This window comes from Dermacentor silvarum, chromosome 8 (genome assembly GCF_013339745.2).
Source record: "Dermacentor silvarum isolate Dsil-2018 chromosome 8, BIME_Dsil_1.4, whole genome shotgun sequence".
Lineage (NCBI taxonomy): Eukaryota > Metazoa > Arthropoda > Arachnida > Ixodida > Ixodidae > Dermacentor > Dermacentor silvarum.
Window position 1 is genome coordinate 168626439 of NC_051161.1, and position 24311 is coordinate 168650749.

The window sequence follows — 24311 nt, forward strand, 5'->3', positions numbered from 1 at the left end:
GACTCTTGGACGGCTGGATGATGTCGTCGCGTAGCATTTCGTCGACTTGTTGCCTTATGGCCTCGCGTTCGCGCGCCGAAACTCGGTACGGGCTCTGACGGAGTGGGCGGACATTTTCGTCGGTTATGATGCGGTGCTTGGCGACAGGGTTTTGTCGAACTTTTGACGACGACGAGAAGCAGTCCTTGTATTGCAGGAGCAGAGCTTTTAGTTGTTCTTTGTTATGCCTGAGAAGGTTCTGATTGACGTCGAAAGTTGGTTCAGATACTATAGTCGTCGTTGTAGGTGCACTGGAATTCGTGAAAGCGAAAGCACTGCTGGCTTGTACTATTTCGTCAATGTACGCGACTGTGGTGCCTTTGTTAATGTGCGTGTATTCGGGGCTGAAGTTCGTGAGCATCACCCTTGCTTTCCCTGCACGTAGCCCAGCTATGCCTCTAGCGACGCAAATTTCACGGTCGAGCAGTAAGTGATGATCGCCCTCGATAACGCCCTCCATGTCTGCAAGCATTTCCGTACCGACGGAAATCATTACGCTGGAGCGAGGCGGAACGGTGACTTGTTCTTCTAGCACATTCAAGGCATGGTAACTTATGCTTGTATCCGGTGGTATCGCGTTGTGTGTTGAAAGCGTTATCGACTTGGACCTTAAGTCGATGACTGCACCGTGTTGATTTAGAAAGTCCATGCCTATGATGACATCCCTGGAGCAGTGCTACAGGATTACGAAGTTCGCCGGGTAAGTGCGGTTGTTTACCGTGACTCGCGCTGTGCAGATTCCAGTCGGCGTTATTAGGTGGCCTCCCACTGTCCGGATATCGGGATCTTGCCAGGCTGTTTTCACCTTCTTCAACTTGGCGGCGAACGGGCCACTGAAGACGGAATAGTCGGCTCCAGTGTCGACGAGAGCGGTGACGTTATGACCATCGATTAGCACGTCTAAGTCGGTGGACCGTCGTGTGGCGTTGCGGTTAATTCGTGGCGTCGGATCACGGCTGCGTCGGCTTGCTCCGCTGCTGCTATGTCGCGTCGGCAGGTCTTCTTTCGGCGGCGAAGTGTTGTTGTTGTCAAGGCTCTTGCCAGGCGGCGTGCTGATATCTCGTCGTGATGATTCGCGAATATTCTTCGATGGCGGCGGAGGATCTTCGGCATTGCGTCGTACAGCAACCGCACCTCCATCGGTTGCTGCTTTTAATTTCCCGGATAGGGGCTCACGGACCGGCCCCTGGCTGGGCCAGTGTATGGTCGGCGCTGCGGTGACAAGTAACGTCCTGGTGGCGGCGAGCGTGAGGGTCGTCGTGGTTGCCACTGGGCTCCGGCGAGGTAGTCAGCGATGTCGCGTGGTCGCTCGCCAAGCTGTGGGCGTGGCGCGTTGACGGCGAACCCTCGTAGGCCCATCTCGCGGTATGGGCATCGGCGGTAGACATGGCCGGCTTCCCCGCAGTGATAGCAGAGTGGGCGGTGGTCGGGGGCGTGCCAAATGTCCGTTTTCCTCTGGTAACTGTGCTGGGCGACTGGCGGGCGTGCTGGCGGTGGCGGCGGTGGACGACAGAACTGCGGCGTTACGGGGCCCGGGCGCGAGCGCGGAGGAGAGCCTTGACGACGGGCGACGGCGGCGTAGGTGATCGCTTGCGGCTGTGGTTGAGGCGATGCCGGAACTTCTGGAACTTCCAGTGACCGCTGAATCTCATCTTTAACTATGTCAGCGATCGAAGTCACCTGAGGCTACGACACCTTGGGAATAATTTCTGCAGCTCTTCCCGTACAACCGCTCTGATCGTCTCGCGCAGGTCGTCGGCGCCTAGCGCTTGAGCTTCGGCGTAGTTTGTCAGTGCACGGCGGTTGTATTGCCTGGCTCGCATTTCAAGTGTCTTCTCGATCTTTGTGGCCTCCGAAACAAATTCTGCCACAGTCTTGGGCGGGTTGCGCATCAATCCGTTGAATAGATGCTCTTTGCCGCCCCGCATCAAGAATAGAACTTTCTTTTCCTCAGACATATCGGGGTCGGCATGGCGGAAGAGGCGAGTCATCTCCTCCGTGAAGATCGCGATGTTCTTGTTCTGCAATTGCACTCTGGTTTCTAATAAAACTTCGGCCCTTTCCTTTCGCACGACATTCGTGAAGGTCCTCACGAAGTTCTCACGAAATAGGTCCCATGTCACCAGGGTGGTCTCTCTGTTCTCAAACCAGGTCCGAGCAGCGTCATCCAATGAAAAATAAACATGGCGCAGCTTGTCGTCGTCGCTCCATTTGTTGAACGTCGCGGACCTCTCATATGTCTCCAGCCAGGTTTCAGGGTCTTCAGCCGATGATCCACGAAAGGTCGGTGGCTCCCGAGGTTGTTGCAGCAGGATGGGGGACGCTGGTGCTGCCATTATTGTCGTCGACTTGGCCTTGATTGCTGTGGCCTTTTAGGGAAGAAGTCCGTACTCCGGCAGAAGTCCTTGCTGCCTACCGCTAGCTCGCTGGTCCTTGGCGACGTTGGCGTTATCCTCTGGCTTCGGGCTTGGATCGCGGCTTTGCGGGGGCGTTCGGTGCAGGAACGAACTAGCACCTCCACCAGATGTCACGTAGTAGTGACTCTGAAGTAAACAGTCGTAAAACTGTGTATGACGAAACTGGTTGTTTATTGGGCAAACCTGTGCCCACAAAAGCAAGCTGCACTCAAAGCACAACGATAGCGGCGAACACAGTCGGCGATCGTCGAAAATCTGATCAGCGGTGAAACGCGTCGGCTTTTATACCTGAGTCATCGAAGGTTGCAGATTAATCCCTGATGCCCGCGGGTTTTCCAGAAAGTTCTAGACAATTCGCGTCGGTCATACAATCAGATAACATAAGCGTCGGTGAAAACAGGCAACGGAAAGAAGCATCGATAACGTTCCAGAAACTTCCGATGCAGGCGCGTCCTGCGCCGAGTGATAACGTTTGATAGCCGGTGGAAAGCGGCCACCGGTGAAAGACAAACATGTATACGTGTCAATATGGGTGCACAGGTGCCCGAGGCATCTCGGGCGATGTTTCCCGGAAAGGAAAGCACCTCAATTGCCGCAACCATGCCGGGCCACCATACGTAACTGCTGGCAAGCGCTTTCATTCTGATGATGCCGGGGTGTCCTACATGCAGAGCTTCGAGGACCCGGAAACGGAGCATCTGTGGAATCACTACACGGTCACCCCACAGTAAGCATCCCTTGTAGGCAGACAGCTCATGTTGCCTGGACACGAATGGTGTTAATTCGGTACTCTGAGCGCACCTTGGCCACCCCTTCCACATCCAGCTGAGGACACGGGAGAGGATAGCGTCCTTGGCGGAGTACTTAGTTACATCGTCTGCATGGACTGGAGATTCTGGAAGGACGTCCAGAAGCATGACGACCTCTGCTGCTGAAGGGTCATCCTTGCACTGGTCCGCTTGAGGCAGTCTGCTGAGACCATCTGCGTGGCCTAACTGCTTTCTTGGTCGGCGGTGGAGAGTAAGGTGGTATCCATTCAGAAAAATGGACCAACGCAACATTCGCGGGAAAAGCATCTGTGGAGTTTGCCGGTCTGATGTGAAGGGCCCCAGGAGCGGCTTCCGGTCTCTATGGATCTGAAATTGGTGGCCGAATACGTTGTCATGGAACTTCTTTACTCTGGCAACCACAGCGAGTGCCTCCTTATCAATCTGGGCGTAATTCCTCTCCGTAGAGGACAAGGTTATTGAATAAAAAGCGATTGGTACTTCCGTTTCACCCGGCATTTGGTGACTCAACACCACTCCTATTCCGTAAGGGGACGCATCGTAGGCAAGGATTACCGGCTTCTCGTCGAAGTGTGCCAGCACCTGGTTGGATGCCAGTAGCTTCTTCACATTGTCGAACGCAGTTAGTTTTCCCCACAGCCAGGGGACCTTCCTGTCCAACAATTGGTGCAGGGGTTCAGTGACAATGGCCTTGTGTGGAAGGAATGCATCATAGAAATTGAGAAGACCCAGGAAGGCCTGCAACTAGGCTCGGCTCAATGGCCACGGTGCGTTAAGGATGACTTGCGTCTTGGCCAGTGTGAGGTGGATTCCCTCAGCATTGACTCGGAAACCCCAAAATTCCACTTGAGTCACTCCTAGCTGGCAGTTCTCCTACTTGACTTTAAGCCCTGCATCTGGGAACCGATGAAGGACCTCTCAAAGGCGACTAAGCAATTCCTGGTGCGATGCACCTGAAATGAGCACATCATCAAAATGTAGAATGACGCCTGGTAGTCCGCGCAGTAGGCTCTCCATTAAACTCTGGAAGGTACTAGGTGCGACGCTGACACCGAAATGGTATCGTCGAACGCGGAAAGCACCCCGATGCGTCACAATGGTCTGCGTCTCTGCAGATTCATCAGTCACTGGGAGCTGGTGGTAGGCCTGTGCTAAGTATAGCTTCGCAAAGACAGTTCTACCAGAGAGGGATGCCAGCAGTTGGTTAACAGCTGGTACCGGATACGAGTGCTGCTGCAAGGCTTTGTTGATGGTGCACTTGTAGTCTGCAAAGATGCGGACATCCCCATTTGTCTTCAGTGGAGTAACAATAGGGGTTTCCCAACGAGCGTGGTCAACCGGCTCAAGGATTCCTTGTTGAATCAGTTTGTCCAGTTCGGCATCGATTTTTGGTCGCAGTGCAAAAGGAACCCTTCTTGCTTTCAGGCGGATAGAGACAACCTCAGGGTTAAGTGCAAACTGCACAGGCAGTTCCTTGTAGCAGCCCAGCTACCCGTCGAACACAGAGGCAAAGTCCCGGTATAGGTTATCAAGTGAGGGTAGCTGTGATGGATGCGTTGCACTACTGGGATATTAATACCTAGTAGAGCACTGCACGGGCCGTTTTTACATTGGGCGGCCCACCCGAGCCCGATCAAAACATTTATGGCGAGACCCGGGCCCGGCCCGGGCCCGGAAATAATCTACGTTACCCGCCCGGCCCGGCCCGCCACCCCTTTACCTTAAGCCCGAGCCCGGCCCGAGCCCGACTGGAAACCGGCCTGAACCCGGCCCGAGACCGAAAAATACATGTTTTTTAGAGTTAAGAAGCCCGAGAATAACTCGCAAAAAGCCCGAGCCCGGCCCGGGCCCGCGTCAAAAAGCCCGAGCCCGGCCCGGGCCCGGGTCAAAAAGCACACGCCGTGCCCGAGCCCGGCCCGAGCCCGTGAAAAAACTGCTCTACCCGGCCCGGCCCGGCCCACGGGCCGGGCCGGGCCCAGGCTTTCGGGTAAGCCCGAGCCCGTGCAGTGCTCTAATACCTAGTGCCGGAAACCAATTCACCCCGAGAAGACTTGGGCGCTCGCCCTTGACAATGACCAGGTGCAATGGGCTATCAAAGTCTTTGAACTGCACTCGGACGCTACCAACTCCACGTACAACGATACAGTTGGCTTCATAGTCCCTCATGATAACGTCAAGTGGCTGTAGGTTTGGGACGCGCCCCTTTGGAAAAATGCGTCAGGCTGTGACATCGGAGATAATGGTTGATCCCGAATCCACCTCCATCTCACACTATGTGCCTTCGATTCTTACACTCACATATATCTTGCTCTTCGCGGATTTAGACACTTTGTTGATAGCGGTAACTGCCAAGTCGTCGCAGTATGAAATGTTTGTGCATAATGTGGTGTCGAATTGTTGCGTCCGGGCTTGGTCTTTGGCATTTCGACGTGGGCTCAGCTAAGGGACCGGTGGACCTTAGCAATGTGCCTAGTTTTTCCACATTCCCTGCACTGGGCACCATGGAACCGACACAGGCGGCGTTCGTGCGGGCCTCCACAGCGGGCACAGGGGCCGCTCACCAATCGGTGTCCCGTCGCTCAGTGGGGCTTGCACGTAACCGAAGAAAATCTTCGGCGCTGTCTTGCTCCCCATCATCGCCAGTCATCGTCTCTTGATGCACGGGCTCGAAACGCGGCGTGTTCGTGGTTTGAAACGAGGGTAGGCTGGCTTCCCGGGCAATGGCCTCAGCGGCGACTGCTTCCTGGACAGCACTGATGAGAGACACCTCTTTTTTCGCCAGTAGTCGCCGCTTCACCGTGTCGTTCTGCAGTCCGAACACGAATCGATCCCGTAGCATGGTGTCGAGGTCATTGAAGTTGCAATGTTATGCCGTCGTTCGAAGAGCAGCGAGGTAGGCGGCGGCAGACTCACTTGATGCCTGGTCGCGGCGAGGGAATTCATATCGCCTGGCAAGCTCCGGTGGTTTCGGTGCTAGCTGCTGGCGCAGAACGGCGAGGATTCTTTCTAACGGTGTATCCTTCATCTGGGCCGGTGCCACGAGCACCCTTACTAATTGAAAAGGGGTGGGACCGCAGCAGCTGAGGAATGTAGATCTCTTCTTGCTGGCGTCCGTAACATCCTGCGCCTCGAGGAAGAACTGGAAACGTTCTGCATAGTCCTCCCACTCTTCAGGGTGAGCGATGTCGAAAGTCTCGAGCCCCTCCCTTGTGGTGGCCGTCATTGTGATCGAGCACGTGCCGGACGGAGCTAGCTTCCCATTGCGGTGGTCTCATTCGAATCCCACCCTCGTCGCCAGTGTTATGTTGCTGCGTGGGTCATACATATCACGAGTCACCATCGCGGCATCAGCAATAACCCTTTATTGCCGTCACGAAACAAGCACACAAGGAGGGAACATGATAACAACTGAAATATATACACTCTTGGGGCCAGGAGAGGGCGCTCTTCAACACCAGGGTTGACTGACGAAGATACGTCATCCGCTGAACTCGGCAGCCAGAATCGGCACACAACAATTACAGTTGACTACATTATTACAGGCAGTAGGTAAACTGTGCAAATAGCAAATGATAAAGGACCGCGATATGTTGGTAGGAGTTGACTACTGTCATCTTGCAGCAGCCCCTGCCTTGAAACTATCCAATTCATAAACCACCTGAAATACAAATGGCGAGCAATGTGCTGGTTACAAATAACCAGTTTGGTATGTTCGATTTGTACCTCAAATGCTAATCGCCTAAGTACTTTCTATCTGTATCAAGACTCAAATTCAAGTATCTTTGCCAAGTCCTAGCCAACATCTGGGTACATGCTATAATTAGGGCTCCGTGTTTTCGGATAAATCCGAAAACAGCCGATATACGCTCGCCGGTAAAATTTTTGACAATTCGGATTTATCTGATAAAATCCGATTTTAACGGCCAACATGACCATGTTTAGTTCTATATCGAAAGGGCACGTTCTAAGCAGTCATTGGTACATCGGCCGGTTTGGCCAATATAAACTTTACCTCACGTCAACAGTATCTCGTAGACGACACCCATCGCACATTTAACAAATGGCTTGTCGCGCACGGAGCGAGAGACGTATGACCGCTCAACTACTGCCGCAGACCATCATGGATACTACGCTGCTGTCACTGAAAAGTGGAGACGGACAGTTGAGAGGAACATTTTCGATGCAATCCAATACACCAGTAAATCGTTTGGTATAGCGTTCAAGTTGTGAATCTGAATTTAAAGTTGTGAATCTACCCCGCGCGTTCGAAACCTATGCGCCGATTTTTAAGTTAGTGTTCCTTGAAACTGAAGACATGATCCAACTCGTGAGTGATTTTGCGAAGTATCCGAGTTAATTAATCAGTAACGTTGTTGAACCCCTGTCGCTTTGGAGACTTCACACTGTCCAGTGGCTAGCGCTTTCTCGCTGCGCGCTGAGTCATCTAGCTCAAACGTTGAAGGGGCATTTTCAAAGCTTAGAATCATCAATGAAAAGGAGCGTGCTTCCATCAATGACAGCAACCTCGTAAAGTTTGACTGCGTCTAGTACAACAAGCTTTAGGGTTATAATACGCACAAACGTAGGTGTTTTGTATTCAAGTATTTGTGCTTGTGTATATATATGTTTGTGCATTTAGACCTTCCAGACAACAAAAATACGCTTCGTGTGTTCTGATGTTTTCGTGTTCGGATATAATTTCATTTAAGATTTCAGAGTAGTGAGAATAATACAAAATTTAACTCAGAATTTCGGAGAATTGGGGATTTACGAGAAATAAACACCGATAAACTCCAAATTTCCGCCAGAAACAACCTCCGAATTTCAAGAAAAATTAACTCCGAAAACACGGAACCCTAGCAGTAATCAAAGCAGCTGCAAGTTTGCTGTTGCGAAGGGAAAGCTTTTCTTAAAGCGAACATTTTGAAAAGCCTATTATGATACTCCAGAAAGAAACTTCTAATGAGCTGATTTCATGTTCCATGGCAGAGTTTCAGAGGTGGTGGTCGTGATCACCTTAAGTTATGCGGCATATGCATGGTAACATTAATTTGCTTCTCACTGCAGAAGAACATTGCTGATTGTTCAAGGAAGTCAAGCAGCGCTTTCGCTATGGTTTTCAGATGGATTATGAAAGACTGGCAGAAGGTATCAATGGCTCCGTGGCAATCTCCACCACAGTAGGCGTCGTGAACTTCGGCGTGATAGATGGCAAATCTGATGTGGGTTCATCGTGCAGTCATAGGCAGGTGCTCGAGCGTTCGGACAAGGTGAGTGCTGTGTTGCAACCGCATAGAAAATATGGAACTTAATTTCCTACGTACAGCTGAAGAACAGAGCTGCTGCACGAAGGTCTTAAGAGGAAGCTTTAGCATGGGTGCTTTATTATAAATAGTTGTGAAGGAAGCAGCCATTCGTCTCGACAACGTTGGCACTGAATATGGTAAGATGTGTTACATTTGAAAGAAAAAGAATCGAGTGACTGTAGCAAGCAGTTGTTTTATTTATACAGTCGAGTTTTTTGTGAAAATTGTTGAAACTTGCACAACTATAAAGGCAAAATAAAATTTACATTTCCGTAACTCAACAATATTGGCGATGTAAGAATTCTGTAAACTGCTCCTTTAGATATACATCTAAAGTGGAAAAGAATATGTGTATTATATACCGCTCTCGAATATACTACTGTTATGGGAGCATAACTATTGGAAAACCTTTGCAAAAATTGTAACAAATTCACGCAAGCTGTAAATTATGTATCAAATTTGGCAGTTTCAAATGCTCTAACGCATGCAGTTTAGAGAACTGTGATATCGCTTTTTTTTTCAGAACAATTTGAAATACCGGCTTAAATTTTGGTAGCTTGCAAATTTTGGGCAATTTCGGGAGCGAAATCACTGTGTTCATATTTGCTCCGCGCGAACCTAATTGTTTTCTTCTGCTCCCTTTCCAGTTTTAAGTGTAGGTAGGAATCTGCGAAACTAAAAATATACGGGCACACTCAAAATATTGGCCTCGTGATATTGGCCACGCTGAAGCAAGGCTTATACATCGCTCAAGGAACAAAAAAGTTGAAAGGCGATTCAACCTATATAGTTGATGTCGATTAATGACAATATCTTCCTTAGCGAGTTTGTAGCGAAGTAAGTTTTTTTTCAAACAAAGCAATTTCCTACCTTTTTTTGATAAACACGGAGTTCTTCAAAGTTGGACTGAGCACACATCATATAGAGCAAGAACTACCAACTGTTAATTTCAGACGTTTCGTTGATACATATGTACACACGTGTTTCCAAAATGATCGTGTGATAACCAAAAACTTTGACACTGCGAATACCGATGCAGAACATCTTAAGCACGTGCAAAACTTGGCAGCGAAAGCGTGCGAATAACTCGGCCTTGGGAAGCTAAAAAGGGATGTGGAAGGAAGTAAGAAGCTAACTCGAACGCTATTCTTCGACATAAATATGCACAAAGAAACTACCCACTCTAATTTATCGTTGAAAAAAACGTAAGTATACCCGTGAGCAAAAGTATACGGACCACGGATTGCGGGATAAAGCTGGTTTTGTCCTTCCTCTGCCTGTGAATGTAACTTGAAATTAAAGACTGCAGTTCAAACTTGGCATTGCGAACTGTTCAGTACACTCCTCAATTACAGTTTATGCATGTTAATGATGCCGCCATTCAGGTTTTTTTTTGTGCGGTGACCCTGTGGTCTGTATATTTTGCTCACGGGTGTACGTGGCAGCGACGTTAGGCAGTCGTCCCACAGGCACTCTTCTAATCCAAGGCCCCTTCATGATGCGAAGGTGTGATTCAGTGATCGCCTACATCAAGACAAGTGAGCCAATTACGTGCATTTACACAGACACAAGGGTACGTTTTACAGTATCCCACACCGAACTGCTATCCACGCAGTAGAAAATTTCACGGATGGGTTAGTGAAATAAACTTCGAGATAAAATTTGGCCCTAGTGTGCATGGTTTTCTAGAAGTACTACAAATTTATCTACAATCATTGTTTGTCGAATATGTAAATTTTGTATACTTGCAAGAAGACGGAACTTGCATTCGATCTTATTTAGCTCTATTAACCTTTTCATCGCGAAGGACGACCGAGTTTTAGTGCCACTGGTAGATTATTTGATCTATGGACTCATTTTAGCTTAACTCGACAATGTCTGGCTGTGTTTATTTCATTTATTTCATTTTATTTATTGCACCTTAAGGGCCCGAAGGCATTACATAAGGAGTGCGTACAATCGAGCTTTCCAATACAATGCAATAAAAAGCAAATGGTAACAAAATTGACAAACATAAGGCTGGCGTACATCGAGTTTCCAAATACTATAGATAAAAAGCAACTGGAAACAAAATTAACAAAAGAAATAAAGAGAATAGAGCAAATAAAAGTAGCCTAATCTAGTACAAAGGCAAGGTAGCAACACGATATGGTGTTTGTGGTTCGTCAGAGATGAGGTTGCAGGTTAATAGTTCGCAAAATTTTGGAAGAAGGAGCTGTCCTTGGACGAAGGAGCTGTCCAATGCAGGAAGAAGGAGCTGTCCGTTGCCGATGTTCGGCCGCTTACGCGTGCGATGGGACGTGTGCGAGTTAATCGCGAGAATGAGCTGAGTGGCGGGTTTAGGCAGTGCGTGCCTTGTATGCGACTGATAAAAGAAGGAATGAAGCAGGCAAATACAAGCGATTATGCGACGTCTATCTAACGCTGGAAGTGAGATGGTCTGTTTTGTATACTGATCTATGGAGACTGTTGAGATGTTATAAAACGTGCTGCACGGTTTTGTACTGCTTCTATTTCATTGGCGAGATGTTATTGTGATGGATGCCATATGGATAATGCATACTCGAGCTTTGGTCGCACCTATGTCATGTCAAGCATGCCAGTTTCTTGATGTCAGCGGATGCGGATTTAAGATTGCGACGTTGGTAACCAAGTGTGCGTGATGCCTCAGAACAGATGGTTTCGATATGCGATACCCATGATAGTGATGGCGTTAAATACACTCCCAGGTACTTATACGATTCGGCAGAGTTTACAGGGGGCGAATTAATGTGGTATGTGTGGTTTATCGTAGTGCGTTTGCGCGAGAAAGATACTAATAAGCATTTCATCAAGTTTAAGGGCATGAACCTATTTGCGATCACACCATGCAGCGATATTGTCTCAATCATCTTGCAGAGTATTTATGTCGTCTGAGTTATCAATAGGGTTGTAAATAGCGCAGTCATCGGCAAAAAAGCGTGATTTTGAATTTATGTTATTGGGGAGGTAGTTGATGTACATTAAACATAATAGTGCTGATAAGTCTGCACCTTATGTTACGCTAGCGAATCAAAAGTCACTTTAAAAGTGTTCCAGCTAGCGGATTAGGTTTTCAGTGATACCAAGATAACAGAGTTTAATGAATAAACGATTGTGAAATACTCGATCGAATGCCTTCCAGAAATGTCCAGAAATACGGCATCTATATGAAGGAGCTCATCCATATCAGGTTGCAAATCATGCGTGAATTCTGCCAGTTGAGTTTCGCAGGATCGTTGTTCGCAAAAGCCATATTGTCGCGTCTAGAAGAAGTTGATCGATTCGGCATGTGCCATTAGCTTGTTAGCAATTATGAGTTCAAGCACTTTTAACGGGATACTAGTCAGAGAAATTGGTCTGTAATTGGTGGCAAGTTCTTTGTTTCCGGTTTTCAAAATTGGGGAATATTTTACCTAGTTCCCAATTATTGGGAACGACCGAGTTTAGCAGGGATTGGTTAACTATTAGGCACAGTTTTTCCCTAGATATTGTAATGGTATTTTTCGGGAGCTTTCCCGTAATGTTGTTGCAGCCTGCTAATGAAGCTATTTTAAGGCTATCTATTAGTTTAGCTGTATACTCCGGGCTTATTTGATCTTCAGGCATAGTTTTAGAGCACAATTCCAGTAAGAGTCCAAGATCAAACTTGGGAGTGGCAGTGAAAACAGAAGAGAAGTGATTATTAAGGGCTGTTGCGCACTGGTCAGGTTTGATGGGCTCATCATCCTCGTTAATGAGTGGAATTTGGTTTGTGGAACTTTGGTCGAAATAATGCTCCAGAATTCTTTAGGGTTATTATGCAGTAGTGCGAATAAATCAGAAGAAAAAATCTAGCTTTTGCTTCGTCTAAATCTTTCAGATATTGTTTTGCGCATTGGCAGCAACGGTCCCGTGATTCGGGGGAGTTGCTTTTTTCCTGTTCAGGGGGCTTTTTAGGCGTTCGTTGAACCTGGGATCACTTTTGTTAGTCTTCACAAGAATTGTAGGTATGTATTTATTTTTCATGATTATCATAATGTTTTGTAAAGTTCCCAGTTGGCGTCGAGACTGCCTGTATGATATGTGCGATGAAATTGTTCAAAAAAGCGCTCCAGTTTTTCATTTATAAGGTCCTAATTACCTCTGCTATACTCGATGATTAGCTTCTTAGCTTCATCGGTGATATAGCTACAGAGATGATATCGTTTAGGTACAACACTTATGTTAATGTACGCAATGTTAGGAAGAAAAAAAAACATGTTTGATTGCTCGGACCGGAGATCAGGGCGATTCTGCATGGATCGCGTCAGTTACTTTCTTCAGTGGCGCAGTCGGAAAAAATTCCGGCTATTCCCTTCTCTTCTGAAAAGTGACAGCACTCTTTAAGGCTATGGGTGTCTGCGTCGTAGAAGTTTGTTTTTCTGGTCACGTGAAGGCGATCAAGTGCAAGTTGGAATTGACGTTTCTGTGGGTGGATAAACTTAAGCAGCTTTTATCGTGATCAGCGGGTTGCGGGTGCAAAATCTTCCTTTACGGCAATGTTTAAATCTTTTAGTTTTTAGTTGTAGTTAAATCTTTTAGTTCGCAGGTCAAGATTTTTTCTTCGTTCTCGAAATCAGGCAGTGTTGCAATAATTTTCCGTTTGTTGCCTGGGCGGAATTTGCCAATATGGTTTGCACGTTCAGTATTTCCCGCGTCTAGTTGTAATTGTACATAGGTAGAACAAAGCATCACGACTTTCTAAAGTGTCCCATGTTTCGTCTTCTGTGTCATCAATACCAGGAAAGAGTACGTTGTTTCAGCGCAATCTATTGTTCTGGTCAAGACTAGCAGCTTAGAGGATTTCTATTTCACATTTCATTTTGCTCCGCATTGCTTGTAGAACGATTAAATGCTGTACCATTTTGTGTCAATTCAAGCAAGGGTAAGCGGCCGTTTAGGGGTGACCGCAATTTGTCTTGATTTACTTGGGCATTCTTAAGGCCGACAAGATTGCACTTAATTATTTTTGTTGTTCTTCTATCCGCCTAATTGCAGTTAGTATGGGTTCTCGCTGGGGTGCGTCAATTGGGCTATGGTTGAGTTCCACATCATTCCACATCCCCAGAAATTAGTTACAAAATCTGGTACAGAAGTTTCAAGGCTACAGCATCGCGACAGCCGAGTCTTTGGATTACATACAGTCAATCGGATATTACGGAAACCACCGCAGTTTTAACACAGTAATCATTTTTGCCTTGAAAATCTAGTACAAATTTTCGTCTGTACCATAAGGTTCCACTGCTGAATGTTTAACCAACTGGGAACAAACTTTTAGCTTTCCACAGTATAATCACTGCATTTGTTTCATGTGGCTACTATTCTAGATCATCTCCGATACTCGAAGTGTACTTTTACTTATTCGCGAAAAGCACGTCGTTTCATTAAAAACGCGCTATCTTCGCGCCCTGGCCGCTTGGGCCGCTAGTTGGTATGGAATTTACACTGTATAGAGCGAATAAATCAACATTTACTGTTTTTTTTTACGCAGTGAAGAAATTGACTGCGTAGGTAGAGTACAGTCAGCCAGGACAGTCAGATAGACCAGACATACATGGAAAAGGAGCGACACAACACATTGTTCGAAAGCTTCTTTATGTGCTGTGCGCTTCCATTCCTGCGTCTTTCGACGCATTATTTACATGGGCAAAAATGTCATGAAGTCTCTCATGAACGCACTGCACGTAAATAAAACAGGTATTGTGAGAGCAATACTTTACTTTATTAAGCAGCTTATCCTGAGACGTGCGATAACAACCAGTGTTTTGCGTACCGTGATGCGGAAGACCTGCCTTCGGACACGCTGAACAGTGATGCAAATAAATTTACAGCACCAGAATCAGGCGAGTTTCACCGCGCAAGCTCAATAGTAGACGACACACCGTATGTGCCACCTTTGGCTCTCAACGCGGCTGCCATGGCTGCCTCGGCCTCCGAGATCTTGAATCTATCTATCTATCTATCTATCTATCTATCTATTATCTATCTATCTATCTATCGAGCCACTAACCAGTGGTCCGAGTTGTATGTCTCCTTGGGCCACTAGGTTCTAACACAGATGCCATCGTGGTGGTTCCGTTGTCGTCATTCCAGCTTGGTCATCTTACTCCCGTTGTGCCGTCGTCCTGCAACCCGGGCCCAGTGGCCCAAGTTGTCAAATAGCCGAGGATACTAGGTATGCGGTCGTGATGCCGCCGTGGTCGTTGTACTGCCGTCATTTCTCATCCGATACTCGCCGTGCCATCGTCGTCGTGCAGTCGTTTTTGCGAACCGCTATAGCGATACCGTCGTGGTCGTTCAATCGTCGTCATTCCGGCTGCGTGGCCTGACTATTGTCATGCTATCGTCGTCGCGCCCTACTCCGACCCAGTGGTTCATGTTATCAGTGCTTATCAGTATATATGTTTGGGGCCTCGATGCCATTTTATTGTCGTCATTCCAGCTTTGTCATCAGACTCTCGTCATGCCGTGGTCATCACAGTCGCCGTCATCATCACGCGGTCGTTGTGTCTTTCTCATCAAATCAGTAACGTCATCCCAATGTCGTCGTCATACCGCCTTCGTCCTTACATTGACATCGGTCGTTCTTCGTCATTGTATTGCAATCACGCTGTCGTCATTATGCCACCATTCTCTTGTCATCGTCAGGCAGTCGCTATCAGGCCTCCAATGCCAGACCCTCGTGACAATGGTGCTGTGGTGGTGCCTTTATCACTTTCCAGCTTCGTCAACCCACTCTCGCCATGCCGTCATCACCACGCCATCGTCACAATAAAGTAGTCGCGACGTCAATATCATCATACACTCGTCCCACTGTCCTGATGCCGTTGTCATCACGGCATTGTCGTCATACAGCCGTAGCCATTGTCATACCGTCGTCGAGATGTCGTTTCATCATTTCCATCACTTCAGTATCCTATGGTGGCCATGCTGTCGTCGTCATACCACTTTCGTCGATCGATCGACATCACTCTTTGGTCATCATTCTATCGTAATCATGCTGGCGTGAATCAATGATGACTATGTCGCCATTGCGTCGTCGTCACACAGACGCTGTCGTGCCGTCATCATGTTGTCCTGGGTTGTGGCTTCAGTTGCTTCATCCGGTTGTCGTCATAACGTCGTTGTCGGTCTATAATGGTCATACAGTCGTCGTCATATTATTGTTCTAATCAAGTTATCGCGAGGTTGTCGTCGCTATACCTTCGTGAAAACTTATCGAAATTTCATTGTCATCATGCCGTCGTCATTACACGCCTTTTTCTTTCCTTCAATAACCTTCGTCCTTCATTGCACTATACCATCGCCATTCTACCTCTGTGCTCATGGACGACCTTGGCAAGCAAGTGCCATAGCAAAGTGGGACGATGTCAGAGGCACATAGGCGAAGCGACGAAAGTTTCATAATGACTCATGCTAAACGTGACCTCAGGCAGCTCGACTGCTGCTCGCTTTAACGGCGGCAGTCATCGTTCTGCCGTAATTTTCAGCTCAGCTTCGGTGATATTCGCCTCTAGAGCGCTCTTCGGGATAACATAGCTTTCGAAACGAACCATTCAAACTATGGTGTTTTACGTGCCAGAACCACGACGTGATTATGAGGCAAGTCGCAGTGGGGGACTCCGCATTAATTTGGAGCACCTTGGGTTCTTTAACAGGCACCTAAATCTAAGTACACGGGTGTTTTCGCAATTCCCCTCATCCAAATGCAGCCGCCGTGGCCGGGATTTATTTCTGCAACCTCGTGTTTCGCAGCCCAACACCATAGCCACTAAGCAACCAAGGCTGGTGCAAAATAACCATGGCACAATTCACAGACGACTGGTAGAAATTTTTACCGCCTTAACCGTCTAGCCCTTTCGTGCGTTTATTATTTTTTTGCACCTTTCTATATCTTTATCCTTTGTTTTTATAAATCTATGGTCGTACCTATGTTAAGTCAATAATTTATTTTTCTAAGCAAATCAAGTGTAGGTTTCCACGCCATTGTTTGTCTGAGAACTTGTAGCTTATCGTAGAAAGCAGAGCTCATTAAATGCGAAGCATTTCTTGGCGAACATTTGCTACTTTGACAGTATCTATCTATCTATCTAGGCGCACCTAAGTTATTGTGCTCTCATGGTTGTTTCGTTACCTTGGTATGTACCAAAATTGTCATAGTATGACAAGAGTATATTACGAACTTTTATATGTCATGACATGAATGTCATGACATGCGTGTCATGTCATGACATTCCACTTTGGCATTGTCTGATTTACTTTTTTTCTTGCTCTCCGCTTTTGTAGCCCTTCATTCTTCATAAAATATCTAACCTAAAGATATACATGTGTGCACTTGAGTGGTGTGTATATATGCCATGTGCGTGTGTATATCTGGTATAGAGCAATCTATTGGACCAATTGCTGATGTTGCATCGCGTGTATCTGAGCTTGAAAAGGCTGTAACTGATCTTAGAGAGATCGTTAAAAAATTGGATCGCAAAAACGACGATTTAGAAAACAGGTCCCGCAGAAATAACTTGCTTATATTCGGCCTTACCGAGAGCTCCCGCGAATCTTCAGAGGAGTTGCTGGAAACGGTAACTGAACTGATTAAATCGAAACTAGAAATTAACTGCAGCGATATTGAACGCTTTCACAGGGTGCATGGGACTGCGTAAGAGCAATAATCCAAGACCTGTAATTATTAAGTTGCTGGATTTTAGAACTAAGGTCACTAGATTAAGTAATGCAAGAAAGTTGAAGGGCACGAAAATATTTATAAATGAGGACTTCTCTGTTCGCGTGCGGCAGGTGCGCAGGGAGCTGTGGCAGAATTCAGCTGAGATAAGGAAAAATGCGCAACGAGTGCGGCTGCACTACGATCATCTGTTGGTAGACAACGTTCGGTATACTTGGGATGATAGCAAAAAAGCTATCGTTCGAGAAAGCCGTCGGTTGACCGCTACAGACAATGATTGACGGTCTCGAGCGCAAAACTTCACGCTTTTGAATTTAAATGCACGTAGCCTCATTCATAAAATTGAAAAATTTCACTGGCTTATTGAATGTTACATTCCTTCAGTTATCTGTGTGACCGAGACTTGGCTAAACTAATCCATTCTTGATCATGAATTCTTGCCTCCCGGTTACACGGTTCTAAGAAAAGACAGGCCTTCTGGCCGTGGTGGCGGAGTAGCACTTTTTATTAAAAGTGGTATTGAATTCTCTTTACTACCTCACCTTCCAAATGTTGAATCAATATGGTGTAAACTAAAACTTGATGGTCTCGCTATTGTTATCGGTGCTATATACCGCCCCCCCCCCCAAACTCCGCCCCTCACATTTTTTTGACCATTAGTGGTTATATTGTCGGACAAAAGCTTAACTGTTCTAAACTGGTACTAACCGGTGACTTTAATACACCCGCTATAGATTGGCAGTCGTTATCCTCAACTGTGCGGGATAGGATAATGTGTGATTCGTTAATTGAAATGTCGGTAGCTTTTGATCTATCGCAGCTGGTTGATGATACACCGCGCGAAGATTCTGTCTTTGATCTTGTTTTTGTCAATGATGAATTGGTAAAGAATGGATATCAGTGCCGTGTTGTTGACGGAATTTCCGACCATAAGGCTGTTCTTGTTCACCTAAATGTTGCTTGTGTGCCAGTACGACCAACGTTTAAAAGTGTCCTGAATTTTGAGCGTGCGGACGACACTTCTATTTTGGCCAAACTTGCATCATGTTTTGATGATTTTGTGTCTTGTAGTGAACACTACAGTGTTGATATATTGACTAACCAATTTTATACTATAGTTAATGAGTGTATAGCGCAATTTGTTCCTCAAAAGAATATAAAACATCATGCTACACACCCTTGGTATACCAGACCACAGCTCAAACTTCGCAATAAGCGCCTGCGAAAACGACGGAATGCACAAAATAATGGTGAGGAGTCCCTAACTAAATTACTCAAATCTGAACTAATAGCCAAAATGAGTGAAGCTAGAAAGTTTTATATTAATACCACATTATCCTCTTTTATGAAGAGTAATCCACTTAAGTCTTGGAAAACCCTGCTACCACCTGCCCGTCATCCTTCGTAACAAATGACGTGTCCTGTTCGGAGCCTTCGACAATCTCGGAGGCGTTTGATGGCTATTTCAAATCTGTGTTTGGAGATGACAGTGGTACCACTCCCGACATTGGTATTATCCAGGAAATGGCTCCGTTTACAAAAATTGAAATTAGTTATACTGGCATTTATAACCTTCTCTCGAACATCGACACTACTAAAGGTGCCGGACCGGATGGTATACCAAACACGTTTTTGAAGCGCTATGCAGAATGGAATGCTCATTATCTAACCATAATTTTTTTTTAAATCCTTAGAGACATGTACTGTGCCGGCCATTTGGAAAATCGCCAATGTAATTCCTGTGTTTCAATCGGGTAACAAGCAACTCATTTCCAACTACAGGCCTATCTCATTAACGTGTACCTGTTGCAAACTCTTAGAGCGCATAATTCACAAACATGTTCTTCAGTATTTCACTACTAATAACATATTGTCGCGGAGTCAACATGGTTTCCGCTCTGGTTTTTCTACAACTACTCAACTCATTGAATTCACTCATGATATCGCTTCGGCTCTAAACAATCGAGGTCAGGTAGATGCCATATTCATATATTATAGAAAAGCGTTTGATATGGTGTGGTACAGAAAACTTCTTTTTGGGCTCAGTAAAATTATTAACGATGAAAAAATACTCGGCTGGATAACTGATTGGCTACATTCAAGGTCTCAATATGTTACTTTTAATCACGCACAGTCATCGTCGGCCACAGTCACTTCCGGAGTACCGCAGGGCTCGGTCCTTGGGCCCCTGTTGTTCATAATTTACATTAATTATATCACACAGGTCATTAGGGACACACCAGTGAAACTGCGATTGTACGCTGATAACTGCGTGCTCTATACCAAAGTAACTAACAGACAAGCTCAAGAGGTTCTTAACAATGTATTTTCGTCCTTTTGTGGTTGGAGCAACGCGTGGCAAATGAGCATTAATTACCAAAAAACTCTACAAATGACTTTCACTAATAAAAAACAGCCATTAAGTTTCAGTTATAGTTGCAATGGGCACTACCTAAATTCTGTGAATACCTTCATATATCTTGGAGTTACCTTCACTCAAGACCTAAAATGGCACTTTCATATTGAAAAAATCCGCGCTAGGGCTCTTAGGAAACTGGGATATTTAAATCGAACCCTCAAGTGCTCTACTAAGGACTGAAAATTAACAGCTTATAAATCCCTCGTCAGACCATTACTAGAGTACGCCTCAGTAGTATCGGTACCTTACACTGCACGTGACATTAGTAAGCTTGAAGCCATACAAAAGAAAGCAATACGGTTCATTTATCGCCGATATGACCTCAACTTTTCTCCCTCATCTCACGCATGCGCACTATCGATAGAACCCTTGGCTCATCCACGCACACTTGAACGTATCACTTTGCTACATAAGATTGTACACGGCCAAAGTTCCATTCAAGCACCGATTTCCTTTAGTCATTCCACTGGACGTGCGACGCGGCGTTCCCACCCACTTAATATTGTTCCTTTCCAGTCTTTTGTAAATTGTTTTAAGTATTCCTTTTTTCCAAGCGTTGTTGAAATTTGGAACAACCTAGCTGGTTCCTTGCGGGAAAAATCTAATGAAGAGTTTTTGAAAGAATTGTCTATCCACAGTTTCTAATTACGTTTTCATTGTATGTTGTTTTGATCTTGTGTCTGATGTATCCACTCCTGCTATGTCTCGTCTATCGAGACAGCAGTATCTGTAAATAAATAAATAAATAAATAAATAAATAAATAAATAAATAAATAAATAAATAAATTATGTAGGTGTACATATATTTATATGTGCGTATATATAGGCATATGCGCGCCACTTCTACGGCTGTTTGCGCGTGTACGTGTGAATATAACATGCCAGTGTACAATATAGTTTGTATTATTGTATATATATGTAAACGTTTTTACACATGTGTAAATACATACACATATATGCCATGTTTTTTTTTCGCAGCTTGGTGCGAACGGCTTTTTCTTTTTTTATCTTTTTTTATTGTGTTGCTTTTGTCCTCATATTACTGTTTGCTTTTATTGTTGTATTGCTTTTCTCACATTGCTTTTTCTCGTACGGGTGTACGACAAACACTGCTGATTTGCCACTGTTGCCACTGCCTGTAGGGCCCCAGGCCTCGTCAAGCTGCTCAATGAGCATCTTTTCGTCTGGGGTCCGTTTTTCCTTGAGGAAAATAGAAACTGTTTCTGATTCTGATTCTGATGTATCATGAAACAGCCGCCTACGTCCTTGTGCTCTCATGGTCGTTTCGTCAACTTCGTAGGTACCAAAATTGACATAGTATGACAGGAGTGTATGAAGAACATGAGTGAGAGGTCATGACATAAATGTCATGAAATGCGTGTCATGTAGGTCATGACAATGATTCAGCGAAAAAAGAATAACTCTCAAAAACCACTGGAATGGGTTCGCACTTGGGCACTAAGTGAAGGGAACACTAAAGGATGGTGGTAGAAGTCAATCAGCATGACTCAGCAAAATTGAGAATGACTCAGCCAAAAAAGTTTACCACTCAAAAGCCACTCAAACGGGTTCTGACGTAAGTACTAAGTGAAGGAAACACTAAAGGATGGTGGCAGAAGTCACAGTCATGAGCATGACTCAGCAGAAATGACAATGACTCAGAGAAAAAAGATTAACAATGAAAAAACAATGGAATGAGTTCGGATGTTGTACTAAGTGAAGGAAAAGGCTAGAGGTTGACGGTCGAAGTCATAGTCATGAGCATGACTATGGCTTTTGCTTTAAGGTATCTTAGGTGTAGCTAAAGGACTCCTGAGGACTCATGACATGAATGTCATGACGTGCGTGTCATGTAGGTCATGAAACTGCCGCCTACGTCTTGGTTTTCTCATGGTCGCTTCATGAACTTGGTAGGCTCACACTGCTTCGCATAACATCGATTCCCACAGGGCTCGGGATCTGCCAGCTTTTTTTGCCTGCGTGTTTTAGGGCGAAAGCTTTATATGCCACATTGTTCAGTCTATCTTCAACGACCTTGAGCGAAAACCGTGTCGTCGAAGTGAAATTGTCGTGCAGGCTGACGACTCGGTATAGTAATTTACCTACTACACCGCTCCCGCATCGTGTCGTACCTTTATATAAACATTCACGCAACAATTATGATGGTGTGCCAGTCACCGTCGTCATCGTCTTCTGTGAGTAAGGAAGCAACACTCGCGTGAAATTCTGACGGCGCGCGGTTCAAGCAACGCTCACGTAACAGTTTTGATGGTGCGCGGGTCCCCCTCGTCACCGTGGTAATTAAGATACCGTTAATTGAGGCACTCCAACCCACGACCTTCGGTGGGAATCGAACCTTCGAGCTTATGTGGGAGTCTAACCCACCACTAAGCGTGGACAGCAGGGCTATTTGGTTGTTATTAGCATTGTGAAACATCGTTCCAGCGCATAATTAAAAATGGACGAGAAGAGAAAGATGGCACAAACGCCGTATTGCAACTGAATTTTATTCACGGAAAACAGGGCGTTATGTACACAGGGGGGGGGGGGGGGCGAGGGGAGGGGCTGTTAATCCACCGGACCACCCAAAAATATGTCCTTGGTGCAGGTCACTATCATTGGAGGCGTCGACAACCAAATGAAAGCTAACAATTTCACATCACTGATGTGCAATCTTGCACATCTCCCACCCTACCTAGCTGATGCGTCACACCCGTTTGCCCTGAGATAATCGAGTTCTTTTTTCCCTAGCCCAACAGAACGAACACTGACGCAGCAATTGTTTTCATTGAAGATACAAAGAGCATGAAAAATTGCCTGTTTTTTGATTGCTAAATGTGCGCAACAAATGGGCATTCGGAAAACGCCTTGCATGCTGGCTTATGCGAGCAACGGCGAATGTGGTCGGCTGAATGACCAGCGCCACTTAGTGAAGTAGCATTCCTCAAATGCTCTAGCAAGAGTTCATTAAGACAGCGCCTGGTTTGGCCAATATAGCATTTCCCACAAGCGAGGGGAATGCTATACACCACACCGACCTTCCATTCAACGAGGGCTTTGGTGTGCTTTATTTTGCAGGCTGGCTTCTTCTCGGATTGTTTCACTAGGCGACACATTCGCCCCATCTTTTCCGGGGCTGAAAACACAACACACACCCCGCCCCTGTCGCCAACGTTCTTGAGGCGGTGTGAAACCTGGTGCCAGTAGGGCACTACGACAGGACGCTGTGGCGATCGTGCGTCTTTCTCCAGCCTGCGCCTCCCACCAAATTTTACCTCGCGAATCTGGCTCTCTACCACCGAGGCCACGATTTGTCCGGGGAACCCAGCCTTCTCCAGACACCTTAGCTGGGCGTCGACGCTATCACGAACTTGATGTTTCCAGGCCTTGGTTAGAGCAGAGCGGATGTAGTTTTTTGCTATAGCTCTTTTTACGAGCTTGAAATGGGCCGATTGATAATTACGAATTATCGCACGAACTGTCGCAGGATGGTCGCATCCGGTACATCTGTGTCTTTTATTTTTGAGAGAGTGCGCGTGAGCTGACAGTACAAGCCACCGTCGAAAAACGAAATTCTTGATTATCAATCGGCCCATTTCAATCTCGTAAAAAGAGCAATAGCAAAAAAAAACTGCATACGCTCTGCTCTAGCAAAGTCCTGCAAACATGAAGTTCGTGATAGCGTCGACGCCCAGCTAAGGCGTCTGGAGAAGGCTGGGTTCCCCGGACAAATCGGGGCCTCGGTGGTAGAGAGCCAGATTCGCGAGGTAAAATTTGGTGGGAGGCGCAGGCTGGAGAAAGACGCACGCCCGCCACAGCGTCCTGTCGTAGTGCCCTACTGGCACCAGGTTTCACACCGCCTCAAGAAGGTTGGCGACAGGTACGGGTTACGTGTTGTGTTTTCAGCCCCGGAAAATCTGGGGCGAATGTGTCGCTTATGGTGCATCCAGACTAAGGACCGAATCCGGATTTGCAGGGCCGGACGGCGCGTCACGTGACCTCACATCAGCTATTCGCCTCGTCCGCGCCTCTTCCGTGAGCCGCGCGGACGGATAACGCCAAGCCGTTTTTCACATCCGGATTCTGGCGGGGTAAAGCCTGTGCGCACTCTGGTTGAAATTATTGCGCAGGACAAGTTAAAAAATTTCGAGGTAAACCAAAGGATACTTATTGGTCTGCGCTTTTTCACATATGTTTTCCAGCCATATTTCTGGAGGTGAATGACACGAGAGTTTACAAGCTATAAGAACTGTTCTGATGTGAGTGTTATCTAAGGAAATTATTGTATAGCTATCGCAGCTTTTTTATTTCGTGCAACACATCAACGTCTCACTTGTTTACACACGGCTATAGCTCTGTCCTTCTGTCTGTTGCAGGTGTGTAAGGACCTGGGCTTCACCAACGACTATTGCGATGCGACCGCCTCCACAAACAAGTACCTTTGTAACACCAATGCTACGGCACAGGAACTGGTAAGCGTGAACGCAGCAGTGCGCAATATCTAGAATGATGGGTCTGTCATCAGTTTTCAAGCGATTGTCATCAGTTTGCAGGATGATTGTACCACGCGGCCGCGAACACATCTGGAATGAACATATATGACACATGTATAAAATTGGCGAA

General features: G+C 46.3%; 1 protein-coding gene across 1 annotated transcript in view; it reads left to right on the forward strand.

Moving 5' to 3' along the window:
• Window positions 1-24311, forward strand: part of LOC125947482 (uncharacterized) — a 107814-nt gene that overhangs the window by 32699 nt on the left and 50804 nt on the right. Inside the window, exons 2-3 of the mRNA XM_049672285.1 lie at window positions 8368-8514; window positions 24065-24160. Coding sequence (XP_049528242.1) covers window positions 8368-8514; window positions 24065-24160 — 243 coding nt within the window. The remainder of the gene's footprint in view (window positions 1-8367; window positions 8515-24064; window positions 24161-24311) is intronic.